This window comes from Sturnus vulgaris, chromosome 13, assembly GCF_052056855.1.
Source record: "Sturnus vulgaris isolate bStuVul1 chromosome 13, bStuVul1.hap1, whole genome shotgun sequence".
Lineage (NCBI taxonomy): Eukaryota > Metazoa > Chordata > Aves > Passeriformes > Sturnidae > Sturnus > Sturnus vulgaris.
This window is the reverse complement of record NC_142255.1, coordinates 15,275,938-15,294,361: the sequence shown is the minus strand read 5'-3', so window position 1 is coordinate 15,294,361 and position 18,424 is coordinate 15,275,938. Positions and strand designations below refer to the sequence as shown.

At 43.0% G+C, this 18,424-nt stretch overlaps 1 protein-coding gene across 2 annotated transcripts in view; it reads right to left on the bottom strand.

The window, feature by feature from the left end:
• Positions 1-17,128, bottom strand: part of MCTP2 (multiple C2 and transmembrane domain containing 2) — a 117,583-nt gene extending 100,455 nt beyond the window's left edge. The window contains exons 1-3 of one of the 2 annotated variants that reach the window (XM_014874605.2): positions 17,011-17,128; positions 2,299-2,396; positions 939-1,514 (exon numbers count right to left, since the gene is read on the bottom strand). In XM_014874605.2, the coding sequence (XP_014730091.2) occupies positions 939-1,451 (513 nt within the window). In that variant the 5' untranslated portion in view covers positions 1,452-1,514; positions 2,299-2,396; positions 17,011-17,128. Of the gene's footprint in view, positions 1-938; positions 1,515-2,298; positions 2,397-6,660; positions 6,714-17,010 lie in introns of those variants that run through there. The other variant, XM_088172643.1, reaches the window with a different exon arrangement.
• Between the last annotated feature and the right edge of the window lie 1,296 nt (positions 17,129-18,424).

Below are 18,424 nucleotides of genomic sequence, written 5' to 3'. Positions count from 1 at the left end.
AACAAATTTTGCCTGAAGTGCTTCCTGCAGCCACAAACCTGCTGTCTATGTAATGAAGCTATCATACAGCTCCTCAGGATTCCCAATTTGCTCAGGCCAGGCAGGAATTAAGTTTCATGGCAGTATTGTCTCTGATCCTCCTGATCATGGGACATTATGTCCAGACACAAATACTGACCACAGAGGCAGACGGGAAGGAAAGGGGACAAGACAGACAGGGAGTGCAGAAGAAACATTTTAGTTTTTCACCTTCTTAAATCATCATCACAAAAATTAAAAAAAAACTGTCCTGAGAATGATGCCACATGGTCTGCTCCCCATCATGTGCTTGTTTTGGTTAATTCCAGGTACAGGCCAGAGTTCACCTCACTCACAGCCATCTTTCCCCTAGCATCTTTCACTGCCTTCACCAATCTTGAGTGGGTGGATGGCAAATTGATTATGCTACATAGCAATCCTGGTAACTTTTATTAACTAGAAAGCAAGTGTACCAGCATCTTATTTCAGAGCTCAGAGAATTGCAATAACTTTTGATTTCAGCAAGCAATTCCAACAAATCTGAAAAATGCGAAGTATTGTTATAAATAAGAGAAGAATAATAAAAGAATAAAAAAAATGGAGCAGTTTTATTTGCAGCCCCAGATAGACATGAAGTCTTGAATAATGTGTATATCATGTAAAGTTTAGGCTTATTTATATTGCTCATTCATTCCTTGAACAGAGCCCACTCCTCACAGAATGGTTCAGGTGGGAAAGGATCTTAAAGCTCATCTCATTCGAGCCCGCTGCCATGGGGGCACTACACCAGGCTCCTCAGAGCCCCGTCCAACCTGGCCTTGGTTGGATCCTCCATCCCTTTATAACCCAGAAAATTAAGGAGAAGCACAAGGAGCCCCCAGGAGGTGGCCACTGAGCCTCTCTGCTGCTCCAGCACCCACCTCTGTCCCCTCGACGCTCAGGCGGGAGCTCTGCAGCAGCTCCAGGAGGTCCTCGCTGGATTTCCTCTTCCCCTCGGACACGGGGCTGCCCACAGCCCCAGCTCCTCGTGGGGACACCAGCTGGATGCCCACAGCTTGCATGGCAGGGGTGGTGACTGTCACCTCCGTCCGTGTGCCCTGCTGGGACGCCCACAGCCACTCCTCTCCCACTGCCTTCACCGACGCGTTCCTGCTCTTCAGGGACACCACGGACCTGGAAAAGCTCTTGGGGGAGCAGCTCGACAGCACCTGAGCGCTCGAGTACGTCGTTTCTTCTTCTTCTTCTTCTTCCATGAGAGTCTCCACCTCCAGCATGTCAGGCACTGACACACTGAGACAGCGGTCCAAGGAGTGGCCCTTCCTCTCCAGCATTTTGCCAGACCTCTTCTTGGTCTTCCTCACGCTCAGGTTTCGCAGGAACGGCCGGGTCTTCTGCTTGAGGGATCCCCACACGGAGTGCTTATCCAAGTCCATTGCTGCAAGGGGAATCTCAGCAATGCCTCCTGCACAGAACAGCCTCAGCGATCCCCAGGGTGACTAAAAGGAACGTAGGAAGGAGGCAAGTCAATCACAAAAGTGAACAGCCGCTCAAGACTATGATTCATGTTGTCTCATCTTAAAACTTTCAGTCATTTCTCTGAACAGTTTAAAACGGAGCATGTCACATTAGTAAGTGCTTCCAAATACAATCTGGTGGGTAGGTTTGATTATTTAGGAGGAAAACAGCCAGAGCAAGTATTTATTCCTACACAAAAATGCAATGTCTGCCCACTAGTTCATGATTGCTAAGAGGGGCCATTACATTTCTTCTTCTGTCAAGCCTTGATTTGTGAAAACTGGAGATTAATCCAATTTGAAACTGTTTCTGTACAAAGCTTACTGATGGGAGTTAAATCGTGATAATGCAAGCATACAAAACACGCAGGCAAAGCTGGCATTGACATTTCTGCTGCCACTTGCCCAGGCCATGCAGGGCTTTGTTGGCTATTTCCAAGGCTACATGGATTATTACAGGATGTGTTGATGGCACATGTGAAAAACAGCTCCACAAACTAAGTAGCTGAGGTTGAAGACAGGACATTGAACTTGAGGAATCCCAACTGGGAACCCAAAACACTTCTTTACATTAACCCACCATCAGTGAAGACTACAGAATTATTTTTTCTTGTAAAGTAGGCAACTGAGAGAAAAATGATACAAAAATGGATGGGTGGATCACTTTTGAAAACCTACTGGTGGATTCACCTTTGAGTTGATTCATTTTAAGTATTTACACAGCTGGAAGGGTCAGAAATAAAAGAGCTAAAATAAAATCACTCACTGTGTGTGCATCGTAAGGGAACAGGGACACCTCTGTGCACAGGAATATCTTCACATGCAGACTCTTCCGTGGTTAACAGCTGAGCAATCATCCTTATTCTGTGAAAAGAGGTGGTCAAATCATCATCAAACCCCAGTCAGGAAAAAGCTGGTGAAACCTGCAGATTTACTCCTTTGCAGGCACACACACAGAGGTTACAGTACATACCCATGTCCCCAGAAATATACAGCCATTAACTACATGAGGGCTGCTCCCTAAACAGCATATTTACCTACAAACTATTGCACAGTCGACAAAAAAATTATTTCAGACTGTTTTCCTGATTACTAGGAAAAACACCAGGACAGGCAACAGAGCACGATTGTTAGATTAATCCACACAGAAAAATTACTGCCTGCTTTCAAAGAAATCTAGTCTTGCATTCATTAATTTGAATGAGGCTGCATAACCAGTTACTTAATAACTTATTTAAATAACTTTATGACTAACCTCGCCACACTTGCAGAGCGTTCAGGAATCTACAAAAAAAATTCTCTAACAGCATTACCATGTAACTAAAGCTGCACAATCCTCCCCTCTCCCATTTATATTGGCAAATAAATAATATCAGCATCATTATATTCAATAGAATAAATTAATAAGCTTAATTGCATTGCATGCATGCACAAGGCAATAACAGGCTTTGCCCAAAGAGGAATGTGTGTTAGTGTAGATGTATCAGCTTAACACAGCCACAATATCAAAGTGCACATGGACAAACTGAAATTGTTTTTTTTGCCTTACAGCACCACTAAGTAAAAAGTTTTATGAACCTCACAGAGGAAGATTTCGCATAGAAAGACCCACCATGCCTTTGTGTTTCTCACTAAACTCAGGCTGAACACAACAAATTTACAGAGGGAGGAGAAAAGACATAAATCCCAATTGGAGTGGGGATGAAGGGATGCCCATGCTGGAGCAGCACCTGATGCACAGCACAGCCTCACAAGACACGGCTGGATTTGCTCACACCAGCTCAGAGTTTCACTTAGGCCCTTCCCTCTTCCCATAAAATCTCGACAAGGCAGCCACAGGGTCCCTGGTACTGTTACATCACGTGCCAGCAACAGAAGAACAGAAGTTATTGGGCTAAACACGTTTGCACAAAACATTATGAAACACACTGCTGGGAGTCATTTAAACAGCTCATCTTCTGCTAGTGCTCCCTGCATGGCTCGCCTACTTGTACTGAAACCTGCTGGAGCCAAGATGCTGCAAATAAAGGCAGAGCCCAGCTCAACATCCACTTCCCAAGGCACTTACTGCTTCCTATTCCTTTCCTGTTTTTCTCCACCCCTCTCACTTTGAGGACCCACTGCCGTTGTTTTTATTTTGTTTGTTTTGAGATGTTGTTACCAAGGAGCAGACTTGCTCTTATAGGTTTTTCCAGTTGCTTTCCCCAAGTTAAACGTTCTTTTTCCCAGTTACATTGCCTCAGTTGCTGATTAGAAATGCCAATTCAGAAAGGATAGTGCAGGGACCACACTGTGTCTCTGAGACCAACCTGCATTTAACCCAGAGGGGGCAGAGTCCTCCTCAAGCCCAGCAGAAACACAGTGGAATCAAAAAAAATTTTAAAAAATTAAAAAGGGTTTTGTCAAGACAGCAGGGATGGCTCCACTGAGCTGCCACCTCATGGCTCCAACACTGGAGCAACACATCAGTGATATCTGCTGCACTGGGAGCAGCAGGTTGCCTGAACTGAGGCCACAGAAGAAATAAGCCCATCCCAGGTCACTGGATTGCCTGGAAGTTTAACCATACTGTGCCTCTGAACCTTTGCACCCACATTACTGCTGCAGCTACAGCTTCTCTTACATAAGTATTGTATTTACAAACAAATTAACCCAGATGATGGCTACAACACACAATTAACAACAAACACACAACTGTGTTCTCATCTGAGAAAAGGGTAAATACAATTTGAAGGGTAAATGCACTCTGACATCAGCCATCTGCCCGTGGCCCTTTTTCACTTCCTCAGTTCAAGCAGAAGAGACACAGATCACCACCATGACAAGAAATGTTCCCTAGGGAGATCCCTGGAAGCTTGGGAATGGGGACCACCCTCCTCCTCACTGGTGCAGGAGCCAGGGATGCCAGGATTACTGGGGTACCCCCTGCCAGGCCAGCCCATATTCACACATACAACTCTTCTTTCTTCCTACATCAATTTCCTCTGCTTTTCTCTTCCAAACAGAACAGCATCAATAGGAATGCTTTATTTTGAAGTGAGAAGAATTCTCCCTTGCATGTGGAAAGCGTGTTCTTGGTACCAACATGTTGTTCATGTAGTCCTTATCCTCCACAGGCCAGAAGTTTTCCCTCTTCCTTCCTCAGCCTCACAAGTCCATGGCCAATTGTATGGCCAAATATTCCCTAAGCAACCACAGGGAAAAACACACGTTGCCAAATTCTTGGTCTAAGCTTGGCCTCTTTATTCTTCCCCTTTCAATGGCACATTGTAGCAAAAATCTGCAAACAGAAAACATTCAAAGAGACACACTTCCTGTTATCAATTTAACTCTGTTGTTTTTGATTTAATTGAATGGCTCCTTGTTCTTATGTAACAAGAAGAAAATAATGTTTTCAGTCTATCTCCTTCAGCCTTCTCTTTAATGCACTGCCAAATCTCAAATGCTCAGAAGAATACATATACTTTAATCTCTTCCTTCAGAGAGACTGCTTTTGATTGCACCTGTCATTTTTATTATATCCTTTTATTTTACCATCTCCTCCTCTTTTGGGGGTAATAGGGACAAGAGAGAAAGAATTAGAGACAGAACAGTTGGTCACAGCTCACCATGATTGAACAAATATTTCTAGCATTTTATCCTTCCTTAAGTATCTTCTAATTATGGTCTTTGGAAATTTTTAAAATTTTTTTTATGTGCTTTGGTTTCTTTCAGCAAAGACTCCATATGCACTCCCTTAAATTCATATAATATTTAGAGCTAAATGGTTTTTAGATGTTCTACCAGGTGGCTGTAAGAGATATTTCAAATGCCATTGAAAGCCTAGAGAAATCATCCTGCAATTCTACTTCACTTACTGTCTTGACAGGAAGCCAGCAAAGCCACAAGTGAGAAACACTGCAAGACACTCTGAAAACAGTATAAAAGCACCCAATATAACCAAGCAAATGAACTGAACAAACCCAAATTGATTTACACACTGGAAATTACAGAAGAAATTGTCTTTCTTCACTATGGAACCATTCCCTGCACACCCAGAAGTGCCCCATGCATGCTGAAGATGCTCCTGGTTAATATTTTTAAAGTATCATCCTCAAAGTCAGCCAAGATGACAAAAACACACCTGAGCACCATAGCAGCACTATTACAGCTCTTGAATAATTAAATGTATTTAACCTTGTACTCATTTGTTTATCCAATGAAGGTGAAAACTTTGGGTCAGTGTGTGTGCCAGCCACCTCTGAGCTGGAATTCACTCAAGTGTGTTTTCAGCTACAACTAAATGCTAATAAACACTTAAATCCATGGCAGCTGAAATTACTAACACATGCATCAGAGGCTGTTAGGAAGATGCTTCTCACTTGAATGCATATTAGCATAGGTTCAAACTGGAAGGAACTAATGGAACTCCCTCAGTGCAAAGCCCCTATTGATTCTGGCTGTTCGGGAATAGGATATTCACCCCAGTCTCTGCCTGTCTGGCACATTCACTGACTTAAAACATGAGACATTGTACAAATTACAAGAAAAGATAATTATATTTCTGTTATGCAACACAATATTTGGCTATGGAAAGTTCTAATATGAGTTTATAGCCACCACTAGGTTTATAATTTCTGAATTCAGTGCACTGAGAAACAAGGCTGACAAGAAGGTGATAAGGGAGCAGGGAGGTAAGAGACTGAGGACTTTTTTTCATATTTTTCTTTTATCTTTCTGCTATAAATTGAGTCTTCTGGCTCTAGGAGCCATAAATGAAACCATTTCTCCCTGGGAGAGAAAGGAAAATATCAGGGAAACAGCTCTCTGCTGGCTGAACAATCACTGTATGTGCTGGGTGGTTATTTCTATAACAGAACATACCAAGTACACCAGGTTTTTAATATCATTGTAGCTCAAATGCAAACCATTACTAGGAATGGAATGACTTTTTCTAAAGAAATCGACACTTCCTTCTTTGCAATGGCTCATTTCAGTACCTTATCTGAATGCTTTATGCTAAGCACCAACAGACACAGAGATAAGAAAATACCATCCAAATAAAGTAACCCTTTGTCCAACATTACCAGTTTGCTCTGGAGCATTCCAAACCCAGCACCAGTTATTAAAAGAAAAGGGAATACTTTACCAGTGGCAGGATGTTCCTTGGATCATCAACACCTTCAAGCAAGTGTTGTGCCTCCTCTGCAGAAAAAAACAAGTCCAAAGCAAAAGGCTGAGCTGGGTGGGCCCGAGGCCATTCCTCCCTGGGTACGATCCCAGAAGGCAGCAAGGGACACTGAATTCCATACAGCACAATATGGAGAAACTCAGACAGCCTTTTCTCCCTGCAGCATATGGCAAATACCTGGACTTAAATATGATAAGGCACCAGGAAAAAAAGAGTCTAATCTCAATCTGATTCTGCACAGGCTAATTACCCTGGGGAAATCAGTGTTAGAATTATTTTTAGCACTAACAAGCATCACAGGGAGTGCACTGATGCAGTGCAGGTAAAGTCTTCACTGCACAGGTGATTTGCTGCTAAAGTAGGGTCAGGGCTTGGGCAGCTTCCAAATCTTCCCACTGAGCTTAAGCTTCCCTGTAGGGCTTGAAATGATGCCAGTCTGTGGGTACAGATCCTGCTCTTCTGTTGCTCTGTTGTAACAGGTTCATTTGCAGAGTGTAGCAGGATGCTAAACTTAAATATAGAAAATAAAATAGACACTTGACCTGTTGCAGTCAGGCAAACTAGTACAAAACTAGTACTAGCTTCATAAGAAACAATTTTACATGCTTCAATGGAAACAAGATAACGAAAACAAAACAGCTTTATTTTCTTGATGTGGGGTGAAAGAAATCTGCAGTCTCAGAAGATCACAAGTAACATCCAGGGTAAATACAAAGCTTAAAGAAAAGCCTGTTTGTTACATGCAGATAATAAAGGCATCTAAAGTAATATTTTCTGTTTTAAGTTTGGGGGTTTTTCACAGATTCATAGGTTTTTAGGCTCTAGGCTTAGATCTCATGCTTGGCTTTTTGATTTTTAATTGGCTCAAATGTGATGAGTTTCATCTTTCACAAACACATGAAACAAGAACACATCCTCCTCCACTTAGCAGCAAGAGAGGAACAGGGACACTTTAACTCCTTAGAGGCTCTTTGGCATAATCTGGAGGGCTTTTTTCTCAACATTCATGAGCAGACAGTAACTACAAGAAGAGAACGACCAGCTGCTACAAGCATCTTAAAATAGTACCTGATAGTGAAAGTTACTGAGAAAATACCCTGCACCTGCCTCCAGCTTATGAAAGTATTGCTTTCATTTCGCTTCTGTCTTTTCTAAAACAGAAGAAAAATGATGAGTATGTATAGAGGAAATGAGGGAGGAAGTGTTTGGGTGTATTTTTTTTCCAAACATATTTCACAAGTTCCTTCTACTCTTTGAGCTTCCTTCAAAATATTGTGGCTTGAAATTGTACCTGTGCAAGCAAAAAGGCCTTTTCAACCTTTTCAGTTTAATTCATGGGATTGTAGCAGAATGGGACAATCTGGTATGATCTCTACAGTGCAAACAACACCTGCTGAGCAGCAGACCTCTCCAGGGACACCTGAGCACAAAGATCTGCTTTCCTGCAGTGATGGTGTGCACCTCAAACCAGACTCCAGGAAAGATTCTGGAGGGGCAGATCCTTCTCCTGGGAGGTGTCTGCTGAGATCACACCAGCAACTGGGACACTTCTTCACCACTGACTATATCTGGTTTATATAACTTGTCTCGTTGTTCCCAATCGCACCAGAAGATCCCTGGGAATGCTGGCACCTGGAGCAGGGCACCTGGAGGAGCAGGGGGAGAGGGAAAGCTGATGAGCAGCAAGTGGAAGGAGAGGTGTGGATACAAGCAGAGGAAGAACGAGATAAAAAGTTATCTTTTTATCTCATTTCAAAAAGTTTAGTTACTCTAAAGTAACTGAGGTTTCTCAGGGCTCACACAAAGCCAGGATAGAGGCAGGCACACACATGCTGAAGGAGCTGCTCCCTGCTGGAGGAGCTCTGGTGGGAATCTAGCCCTCCTTCCTCCTCACTCTCCCTTCCAGCCCCTGCTCACCTCCCTCATAACAAAAGGTTTATTTTTATAACAAGAGGTGCACAGAAATAGATCCTCCCTTTCCATAACTCTCCAGGAAAACAAACCTAGGAAGGAAATCGGAGACTCATGTCCACTGGAGGCCAAATCAACCCCTGCCTTTTACTAGCTCATGTATTTCAATGAAAGAAGCTTCTGACTATACGTAAATTACTTGTCCATGTGCCAACATTTCTCCCTAAATAACTACTATTACTGTCACACTTCTTATCAAAATTCAGTGACTACAGAGGAAAGGTCTATTAAAAGCTCTGTGTGATTCCTTATTTAACAATTTACCAAAATAACGCAAACAGAACGCTTTTGATTCATAAAAATGGCATGATGACAACTTGAGCAGGACAAAAACCTGTTGGTTTGCCTTTTTTTTTTTCTCCTTACTACAGCATGTTCCTCTTTCCAACGGTAACATGGCACAAGCCAGGCTCAGAGCTCTCAGTGAGAGCTGGGCACATGGGGGAGTTGAGATTACTCTGAATCTGTATTAACCTGTGTCATTTAATGTCCTCTAACGTTTAACATCTGCACACGGCTTGGGTGTATCTGCAGGTAAAGGGAACCAGTGTTTTTGCAGCCTTTTAATTAAAATAAAGGAGGCTGAAGAGCCCTAAAGAAAAGAGTTCCGTGGTTTCAGCACAGCAATAAATGAGGGAATTGCCTGATTTTCTGCAAGAGCCACAGGTCTCCCTACAGAAAATAACAGCACCTAATAATAATAACACATCTGGAGTTGTGCATCACCCTGAGAAAGCTGGAAGGGACACTCGGAAATCTCCGGACAGAGAAAGCCCCCTTAGGAATCTCTTGGTGAAGTCAAGTGTTTGAGGGTTTCACCCTGAACAATAATTTAGTACTTTAAACATGAAGAAGCCAACACACACAACTAAAATCAGTCACATTCCCCTGAAGTCATGACAGCAAAGTGCTCAGCACACAAACCCAAAGACTCCTTTAACTCCTTTAAACTTCCTTTTTTTCCCAACTGTAAAGACTGAACATATGCCAACACGCATCTCTAAATGCCAGTCATTTTTCACAGGAAAGAGCCAGCTTTGAGGTTTCTCTTTACATTCACCATCTGAGTTTTCAGCCTCCTGGCACTAGAAATCTGCACCTTATCTCCAGTTTCTGTTATAGCATTATTTTCCCACTGAGATGATCAGGTAAAGTTTGTAAATTTAACTCATGTGCATTGGCAATTACACTTTGGGCACTTCCAAAGTCTTAACACTGGGGTTTTGGTTTGCTAGAGATGAAGTCCCTAAATACAGGGACAGCAGCATCATAAGAAAACCATAAACTATGATTCCAGTAACTATTTTGACTAAAAAGGACAAAAATTAAAATATAGGAATACTCTGATGGGGTGAATAATAAGTGACCTGTTCAGGATTTTACTTGCAGAAGTTCAGAGAACCTCAACTATAGCAAAGCCTGGTTTTGTTAATTCTGGCTCCTGGAAGTAACCCAATCAGAAAAGCTCCACAAAACAGGAATATTGGCATTGCCGAGCCAGGATGACAACTGCCGAAGCAATTTAAAATCCACTTTCAATTTTTCTATGATTCTGGATGACAAACCTGCAGACACATTATGCAGTCCTTAGAAAACTATTTGGCCCTGATTCATCTGGGGCAAACTTGCCCCAGGCAGGGTGGGGTACTTTAAATACCTTCCCTTAAGCATATTTACAGCTCCTGCTGCCCAACCACACTGGCTGCTCCTTTGTACACTGCTACCACAGTGGGTTGTTTTGTTTTGTTTTTAATTCTCCTTTCATGCACACATAGCTGCAGGCAGGATAGTTTAGAACAGATCAAGCTGACCACTTGTCATTATCGTGCCCCATTCACATATTCTCAAAGTAAAGTGCACAAATTATGACTACTTAGCCTTAATTAACCAACAAAACACTGAGTTTATTCATCATGGATGTTTAGTTCTGGTGAATACTGACTAAAAGGTATTTTAATTCAGCTGTCATAATTATATAATTTCCTGGTTTGGCACATGGATTAAAATCACATAAAGCTCAAATCCAGAACTTTTCAGCAAGGTGTCAATAAATCCTTTAAAGATGTAGTCATTTTTTAAATATTGATTTAAGGGCTGTTCACATTTCAGTTCCTCCGTCTAGCAGATATGGACAGGAGTCACCAAGCTGGCAAGTATCCTGAAATACAAACTGCTCACAGTCAGCTAAACAGATCTGCAGGTTTTCTGGTTCAAACAATTTTTGCACCCAAGTAGGTGAATGTTTGATCAGCTTTCCTTTGCTTACTATCACAGACAAGACAGATTTTTTGCTAAATACTACTATGAAGCATTTGGTGAATGGGAGGAATGAGAAGCCTTCCTGAACTTAACACAAAATGCTTGTAATGAGATTTGTATCTTAGAGTTTTACAGAGTTGAACAAAATTCAGCCACTTATACAATAAAATAAATTAAAATAGCACCCCAACCACAAAGGCACTGTTCCCACTATCTGAATTTGGGTAGGGAGCATTTATTCTAAGATAATTACAAGCAATCCCAAATAGCAGGACTTCTACAAAATCCACTAGAATATATAACTGGAATTAGATGTTTGCATTCAAAAAGGAAAACAAGACAAAACAAAACTCTCCAGTTAATTGTTTCCAAGTCGAAGAAACTGGGAACAAAGCCTGCTATTGAATGAGCATTAATGATCTGCCATTTGGATCTGCAGATGTTTCCCATGAGGGAAGACAGCAAAAAACCATTCCTCTTCAAACCCAGAGAAGCAGCGACAAGGGGATGAGTTATGTTCATTCAATTGGATATTTTTATTTGAAATTGTCAAAACCATTAGGTTCAATAAGATTTTACTTCAAGGGGAACCTGCATCCAATAAAATTTCAAAGAACTGAGCTCTTAATCTCTCCTCACTTAAACCCAAATGAGTCAGACTTTAAAAAAAAAGAACTTTCACAACCGTGATAAAGTGAGCTGAGAGAGAGACTGCCCCATCCTCGCTGACAGCTCCTGATCATCACCACCTCCACATCAATGGCAACACAGACATATTCCTGCTCAAATAAATTAGCATGGCCCCCTCATTTCCATTCACCCCCATTAAAAGATTATCAAACAATATAGATTATATACCCTGTTCTGGCTAGAAACTTAATTTCCAGAGCAGAGCTTATCTATTTGGGAGGAGAGAATGAAAGTGCACACTCATAAATCTGAAAAAGACAGAGCTGCTTCTGTGTCTTCATTTATGGCATTACGCAAAAGTTTTATTTCTAAATTGGCTCTGATCTCTGATCTCAAGGCAGCAAAGCTATACAATTCCAAGAATTCCCAAAACAATGAAAATCTCCGAAACCTAAAGTTTCCAGTAAAGCAAAATTTACTCCACAGACTACATCTACAGTTCTACGAGTGGGCAACAGGAAGAATTGTCAAGGGTACGAGTACTTCCCAGAAAGGAAGGATATGAATAAGATCTCCCTTTATTCTTCCCCATCCCAAAAGGCCAACAAAACCAAACAAAGATCTCAAAAGCTACCCTAGTATTTAGCTTGCATTTCAGCAAGTTGTTTTTGTGGGAAAGTGAAAACAAGGCAGGGAGGGAGCATCTGTGTAAATACATAAGGAACAGGCGCCCACCCCGGCAGGAGGAAAAGTCACTGGGTCACTGTGCTCCAGCTCTCACCACGCACTGACCAAAACACCAGGAGCAAGCAAGCTAATTACTTACTTTGAACTAAAGACCACCTGATATTGTCACCAAGAGGCTCTCCTTTAAGGTGGTCACAGTGTCCATCCAACCTGCCCAACATGAAGGTCCTCTCTGGTGGCAGGAGGGGTTGGGCATCTACATTATCAGACTGGAAGCTCCAGCTTCAATTCCACAGGCAGACTTGAGGACACCGAGCTCCAGGGTCTGTTTTCCTCAGAAAAGCAGCAGTGGAAGTCAAGAGGAAAGCACTGACACAATTTGTCCCCATCTGGGGTTTGACAGGAGGCAGTGAAAGAATCAGAAGCAAGGGTTAAAAAAATGCCGAAAGGTCAGCAGGCTGCTTATGTGAAGACAAGAACAAAAAAAGTCTTCTTAGAAATGCAGTGTGCATTTAAGAAAATAGAAATCAAAACTAAAATTATTACATGCTCCAGATTTTCCCACAATAATCCAATTATTTCACAATGGAGCTTTGCAGCAGTAGTGTAGCCTTGCAAAAGGTCAGCTCCATCTGTGTTCTATACAGATTACATTTATGAATAGCCAGTTAATCAAAACTTAAAGAAACACAGCATTGAGCCCACCATTTACTTCAGGTTTTCTCCCCAAGTGTGAAAATCAAAGTTGCATCTAATGTTCACCTGCTTGAATCCATTCCAGAGAAAACAGCAGTGATCCCAGGAAAACCCATCCACATTTCCATCATGCACAGGACACAGGGGGACCACATCACTCCAAACATCCACTTAGCCCAATAAGCTGCCTCCAACTCTGACCAAAAACAGATGCTCAGGGAAAGACTATAAGGTCACGAAATCATACCGTGATTCTGCCTGCAAAATAATCTCCTTGTTTCCAGGAATCATGATGATTTAGGAGCTGCTTCAGCCAGAAATTGTATCTGCATTTTTGTGATTAACAGCCCGGGTGCATGCTTTGTCTCTTAATTTGCCAAACAACTTTTAAAATTCATTTTTATCTTTAACAACAGGAAGATATTGGAGTAATGAGTTCCACAGATAAATTATACTTGTGTGAAGCAGAAGCATAATTTAGCTATGGAAGAATATATTTTTTATTAAAGAGGACCTTAGGAAAAAAATCTTTGAATCCTGCTCATTTATTTTTACCTCTTTAACATCTTGAATTATATGAAATTATAAATAATTGTTCTCTGTTTACTCCACATCACTGAGATTGTTCCCACTTCTGCATTCTCCTCTCTAATGATCTCTTTTAATTGAAAGAGAGATTCATTCAAGGAACCTGGTTAATGTTACACCATCCAAACAGCTGAACTGGCACACACCACAGGCTTTTTTTCCCCCGGGATAATTGATTTGTCTGAATATATAATGTAGTGCAAAACAACCTAAGTTCAAAACCATCTAGGAATGTTTCAAGAAAAGGTAATTAACACCTTGTTCTCTACAGTCTTTACAAATATTTTACCAAGTAATTTCTAAGTTGAAAGAATAGTTTAAAGGGTTTGAAAATTACCTCTGGCTGTGTAGCTTTTTAAAGGACTGAAGATTTAATTTAGAAAAATTTGTAATCCCTAAATATTTCAAAAAAATTAGAGCAATACTCTCCTTTATGTCACTCCAGAGTAGCTTTTTTGATGAGTTAGTGTAAATACAATTATACTCCTGCAAGTGTTTAGCCTGGCACAGCGAGGCATGAGGCCACAGAGATGTCAAAAGTCAAATTTGCCTTAGGAGGTGACATCCTCAGGGCAGGACAGACAGACTGCACATCCACGGTGCCTTGCAGCTCACAAGATACCCAATATCCAGGGAAGATGGAGAACATCTAACAGAAACAAAGTCCCCATCAGCAAGGCTTCCCTGCTGCTGATCCCTAAATTGGACCAAAACCATGTGCCCACGCAGCAATCAACCCACTCCATGGCTATGCTGGTAAACCTGTAGTTACACCCAAGCTAATTTCTCCAAGGCAGAAATTGCCAGGTATATAAAAAGGTGATCAATGATTTGATCTAACGTGGGAAACTTGACCCAGTTTCTCTTATCACTCTTGGTCTTCATTAGAACCCTCACACAGAAGACAATGGGGAGTTAATTCTTATGTGGAGCACAGAAAACATGTGGATTCCAGTGGAATACAATAAGAAAGCCCTGCTATTGAGACACATAGATTGTCTGAATATGAATGTTCTATCTGGTTCTAGGATTTGATTTTACAGCATCAACATCTTAGGAAACAGAGGTGCACTCAGGATGAACTGTTACGTTGATATGCAATTTAAAATCAGAATTGAAGGCACTCGGGTTCCAACATCCTCACAATCCTGCAAAGACCAGTTAAACCTGAAACAGATCCCTTGGACCCAGGGAATATTTAACTGCTTAAGTTAAAATAGGAATAGATTGAAGAAAAATATTATTTTTCTTATAAACAAGCTTCTATGCAAGCGTGTTATCTAATAAGTACAACTGGAAGCAAAACGGGAATGTGGGAAGAGTGCCAATGTAAATCCTCCAAATCTGAGGAAATCGGGAGCAATCTTCCACTCGAGGGTGGAAACAACACAGAGGAAATGCAGAGCATACTTGGCATGCTTCACTCTCCTCTGCTGATGTAAAGCTTCCCTCCCATGCTCAGGCAGAGGGACCCCAGGTGATGAGACCCCAATCCTCTGCACTTTGGGAGACTGGAATTCAAAACCCTATACTATAATTAATTCATGGTATAAGTGATGGTGAACAGTTAAAACCCAAAATTCTCACAACAAAGTGACACCACAAGTTATTACACACATCCTGCCTGAATTTGACAGCCACTGGTGGGGGCCTCATGCCAACTTTGTGCTGTCTATGAAAAATTAAAGGTAAGATGGGCAAATCTGCACAGTGTAGACTAAAAGAGGAGAAGCAGACACTCAGTACTGCCTGGAAATGTCAGTGGGAACAACCAAGAGGTTGGGGTGAGGTTTCTCCCCTGTCCCAAACCTACTCCAGCCACACACATAGTCTGACTCCAGCTTCACCACAGACAGTCCCAAATCCCAGCAAACTTCAGCATCCAAGTTGGACTGTTCTCCTCAGGAGTGTTCCTTGCCCGAGCAGGTCGATTTTTTAATAATTATCTGTTCAAGTAAGAGGTGCAGTGAGTCCAAAAGCAGCTGCTTACCCTACCAAATGCAAAAGGTACTGAGAAAAAAACCTGCAGTGAAATTAGTGAAATTGAGCCAGTTATGGTTCTAATTACCTTGAATGACATGACAAGCAACACTTCTAGCACTGTTACAGCCTCATGCACTCTGTCCCAGGAGGGGATGATTACAGGAATCCCTGGGCTCTTTAGACACCCAACTTCCTGTCAATGACAGCAGTGCCTCTCTTCATGCCCTTGTTTATAATTGGCACCTTAAATCCACACATCTACAAACTATCTCATATCTCTTTTAACATAATCAAAGTTAAACTTGTCTTAACAGCACAAAATTTACCATTTTTATTTTTTGAAAAGTGCTAAATTTTTAAGAAATAAAACGAAAATTTCCTCTCTGCACCATTTTTGATTTTTTCTTTCCACGGTATAGCAAAGTGAAACTACACATTCTGAATCCATCTTCAGGCTACAGCACATGCCAGTTTATTTGCTTTATGATAAGCTATTTTATGATGGCATTGAACAGCAGCTAGAAATCAAACAAGTAAGAATATTACTCAAATACACTCACTCATCCTGACAGCTAAATCGACTCACTCAGCAATATAATCTTCTGAGAATTACTGCAAAATACATGACAAATTCTATAGTCTAATCACGGTAAATTAATAGTAAGATATCCAGGTGAGAACTCTATTTTCTTAATGCCACGTAGCAGCAATTCAGCTTTCAGTGTGCTTTGAGCAACTGACTGTCATAAAACTAAGGGCACCAACTGGATCCCTGCCAGTTGCCATAGTTGTGCTGGGAGAATATCAATGAAAATTCACGCTATTTCTCATTACAATCTGTAATGAACAGCTCTTTAAAAAAAAAAAAAAAACAAAAAAAAAAAACACAAATTACAAAACAAAAAAGAAAATAAACAACAAGAAAAAAAAATATCCCTAAACAAACTATGCCTTACACATTACAAAGTTACCCTTAAAGCGAACTCCGCTATGTCCGCTATGTCAATGCACTTGTGAGAATGTTCCACTTTGCTGTTTGTTTTTAGTTTAGGGATTGTTTTATTATTACTGTTAAGTGGCTTATTTATCTAGTCAAAGCCAACAGCCAACCAACTCAATTTCAGTCAGCAAGTGCGCATGGGGATGCGTCGGTTCAGTCAGGGTTGGCTGAGGAAGGAGAGAATTTCCCCAGCATCATCTTCTCACACCACCGGCAACAAAAAGCATTATTCACACAAGGTGCGAGTCCCTGGAGCAGCATCACTGGAGCGACACACAGCAAAAAAGCGAAGTAACCCCGAGGCTCCCACGGCAAAGTTGGTTCTGCGGGGTGCCTGGGGAAGCACGAACAGCACAACAGCGAGAGCGGCTGAGCTGGCAGAGAACAGCCAAACACGCCACACCTCAAAAAACCCAACAACAAGAAAAACCCTCAAACTACAGACCCCCCCCTTCCCCGACCCTGCCGTGTCCAGGTGCTCCGGATCGCTTTACCTGCCGGCCGCGCCCGCAGCCGCCCATCGCCGCTCCCGGCCGGACACGTGCGCCTGTCGCGCCGGTCCCCGCTGTCCTCGCTGTCCTCGCTGTCCCCGCTGTCACCGCCGCCCGACCCGGCCCTGTCCCCGTCCCCTCCCGCCTGCCGGGGCGGTGCCGCCGCCGGCGCCTCCCTGCGAGCTCCGCTGCCCGCCCGCCCCCGAACCTCCGGGGCTTCCCGCAACCCGCCCCGCCGGCATCCGCTGCGCACCGCTTCCCTGGGGCCCTGCAGCATCCTCTGGACAGCACTCTGGAGCATCCCCCCCGGAGCATCCCCGCGGGGCATCCCTCTGGAGCATCCCCTTGGGACATCCCCCCAGAGTATCCCCTCGGAGCATCCCTCTGGAGCATCTCCCCGACATCCCCCTGGAGCATCTCCCCGACATCCCCCTGGAGCATCCCCCCAAGGCATCCCCCGCTCGGACATCGCCATCCCCCTCCCAGACCTGTATCCTGCCCGCCCACTCCACACCAAGACCAAAGCACCAAACTCCCACCGAGCCCAACACCGCAGGGACATTGGGGATGGTGGTAAAGGGCAGGGGACTGGCAGCACTGCCCTGGAGAGCCCTGGGTGAGGGTGGAGCTAGGAAGGAAACTACGCGAATGACGGCAGGCCAAGGGAAATATAATCAACAGCAGCACTGCTGCCACGTAACACTTGTTCTTGGCTGCATCTCCCAACACTTTTATTGGCAGCATCTCCAGGTGCCTGACAAGGGAGCCAGGGGCCGCAGCCGTGTTCCAGGCAAGGAAACTGAGGCAGAATGGGGTAAGGTGATGTGCTTACCTGGCGTGTCTGCAGCTCAGACATGGTCCCACACATGTTTCTTCATGAGTTTGCCACAGCATAGAAAGGCAAACACCGCCCAAATCCGCCCTCAGTGCCAGCTTGTTTCTGGAGCACGCTGGGTCACACACCTTCCCTGAGAGCTCACTCACCCAGTCACCACTCCCACTGCGGTGTTCAACATCCCTTAAGTGGGGCATCACTGCAGGAGGTGCAGAACAACGAGATGGGGAAAGACAGGCTTGGTGATGGGACATATGTACATTCCATACATGTCATTCTGACCAGAAATTACACCTTGTCTACGAGCACCACTAACGTGGTGACACCCATGTCACACCACGGAGTGAAACTTGGTGATGCAACCACGTGGTGCCATTGCAAAACAGAAATGGTCATGGACACGTGGGTAGGGTTTGCCACAGTGCAAAGAATCATTCTCTAAGCACTGAATAAAAATGTGGGGAAAACATAAAAGCCATTACACCAATTCTTCAACAACTTCTGGAGAGGAAGAATTCACACCTATGTGCAGTAACATATGGATTCACAAAAAGAATCCATCAGTTCAGGAGCTGGGAGCTA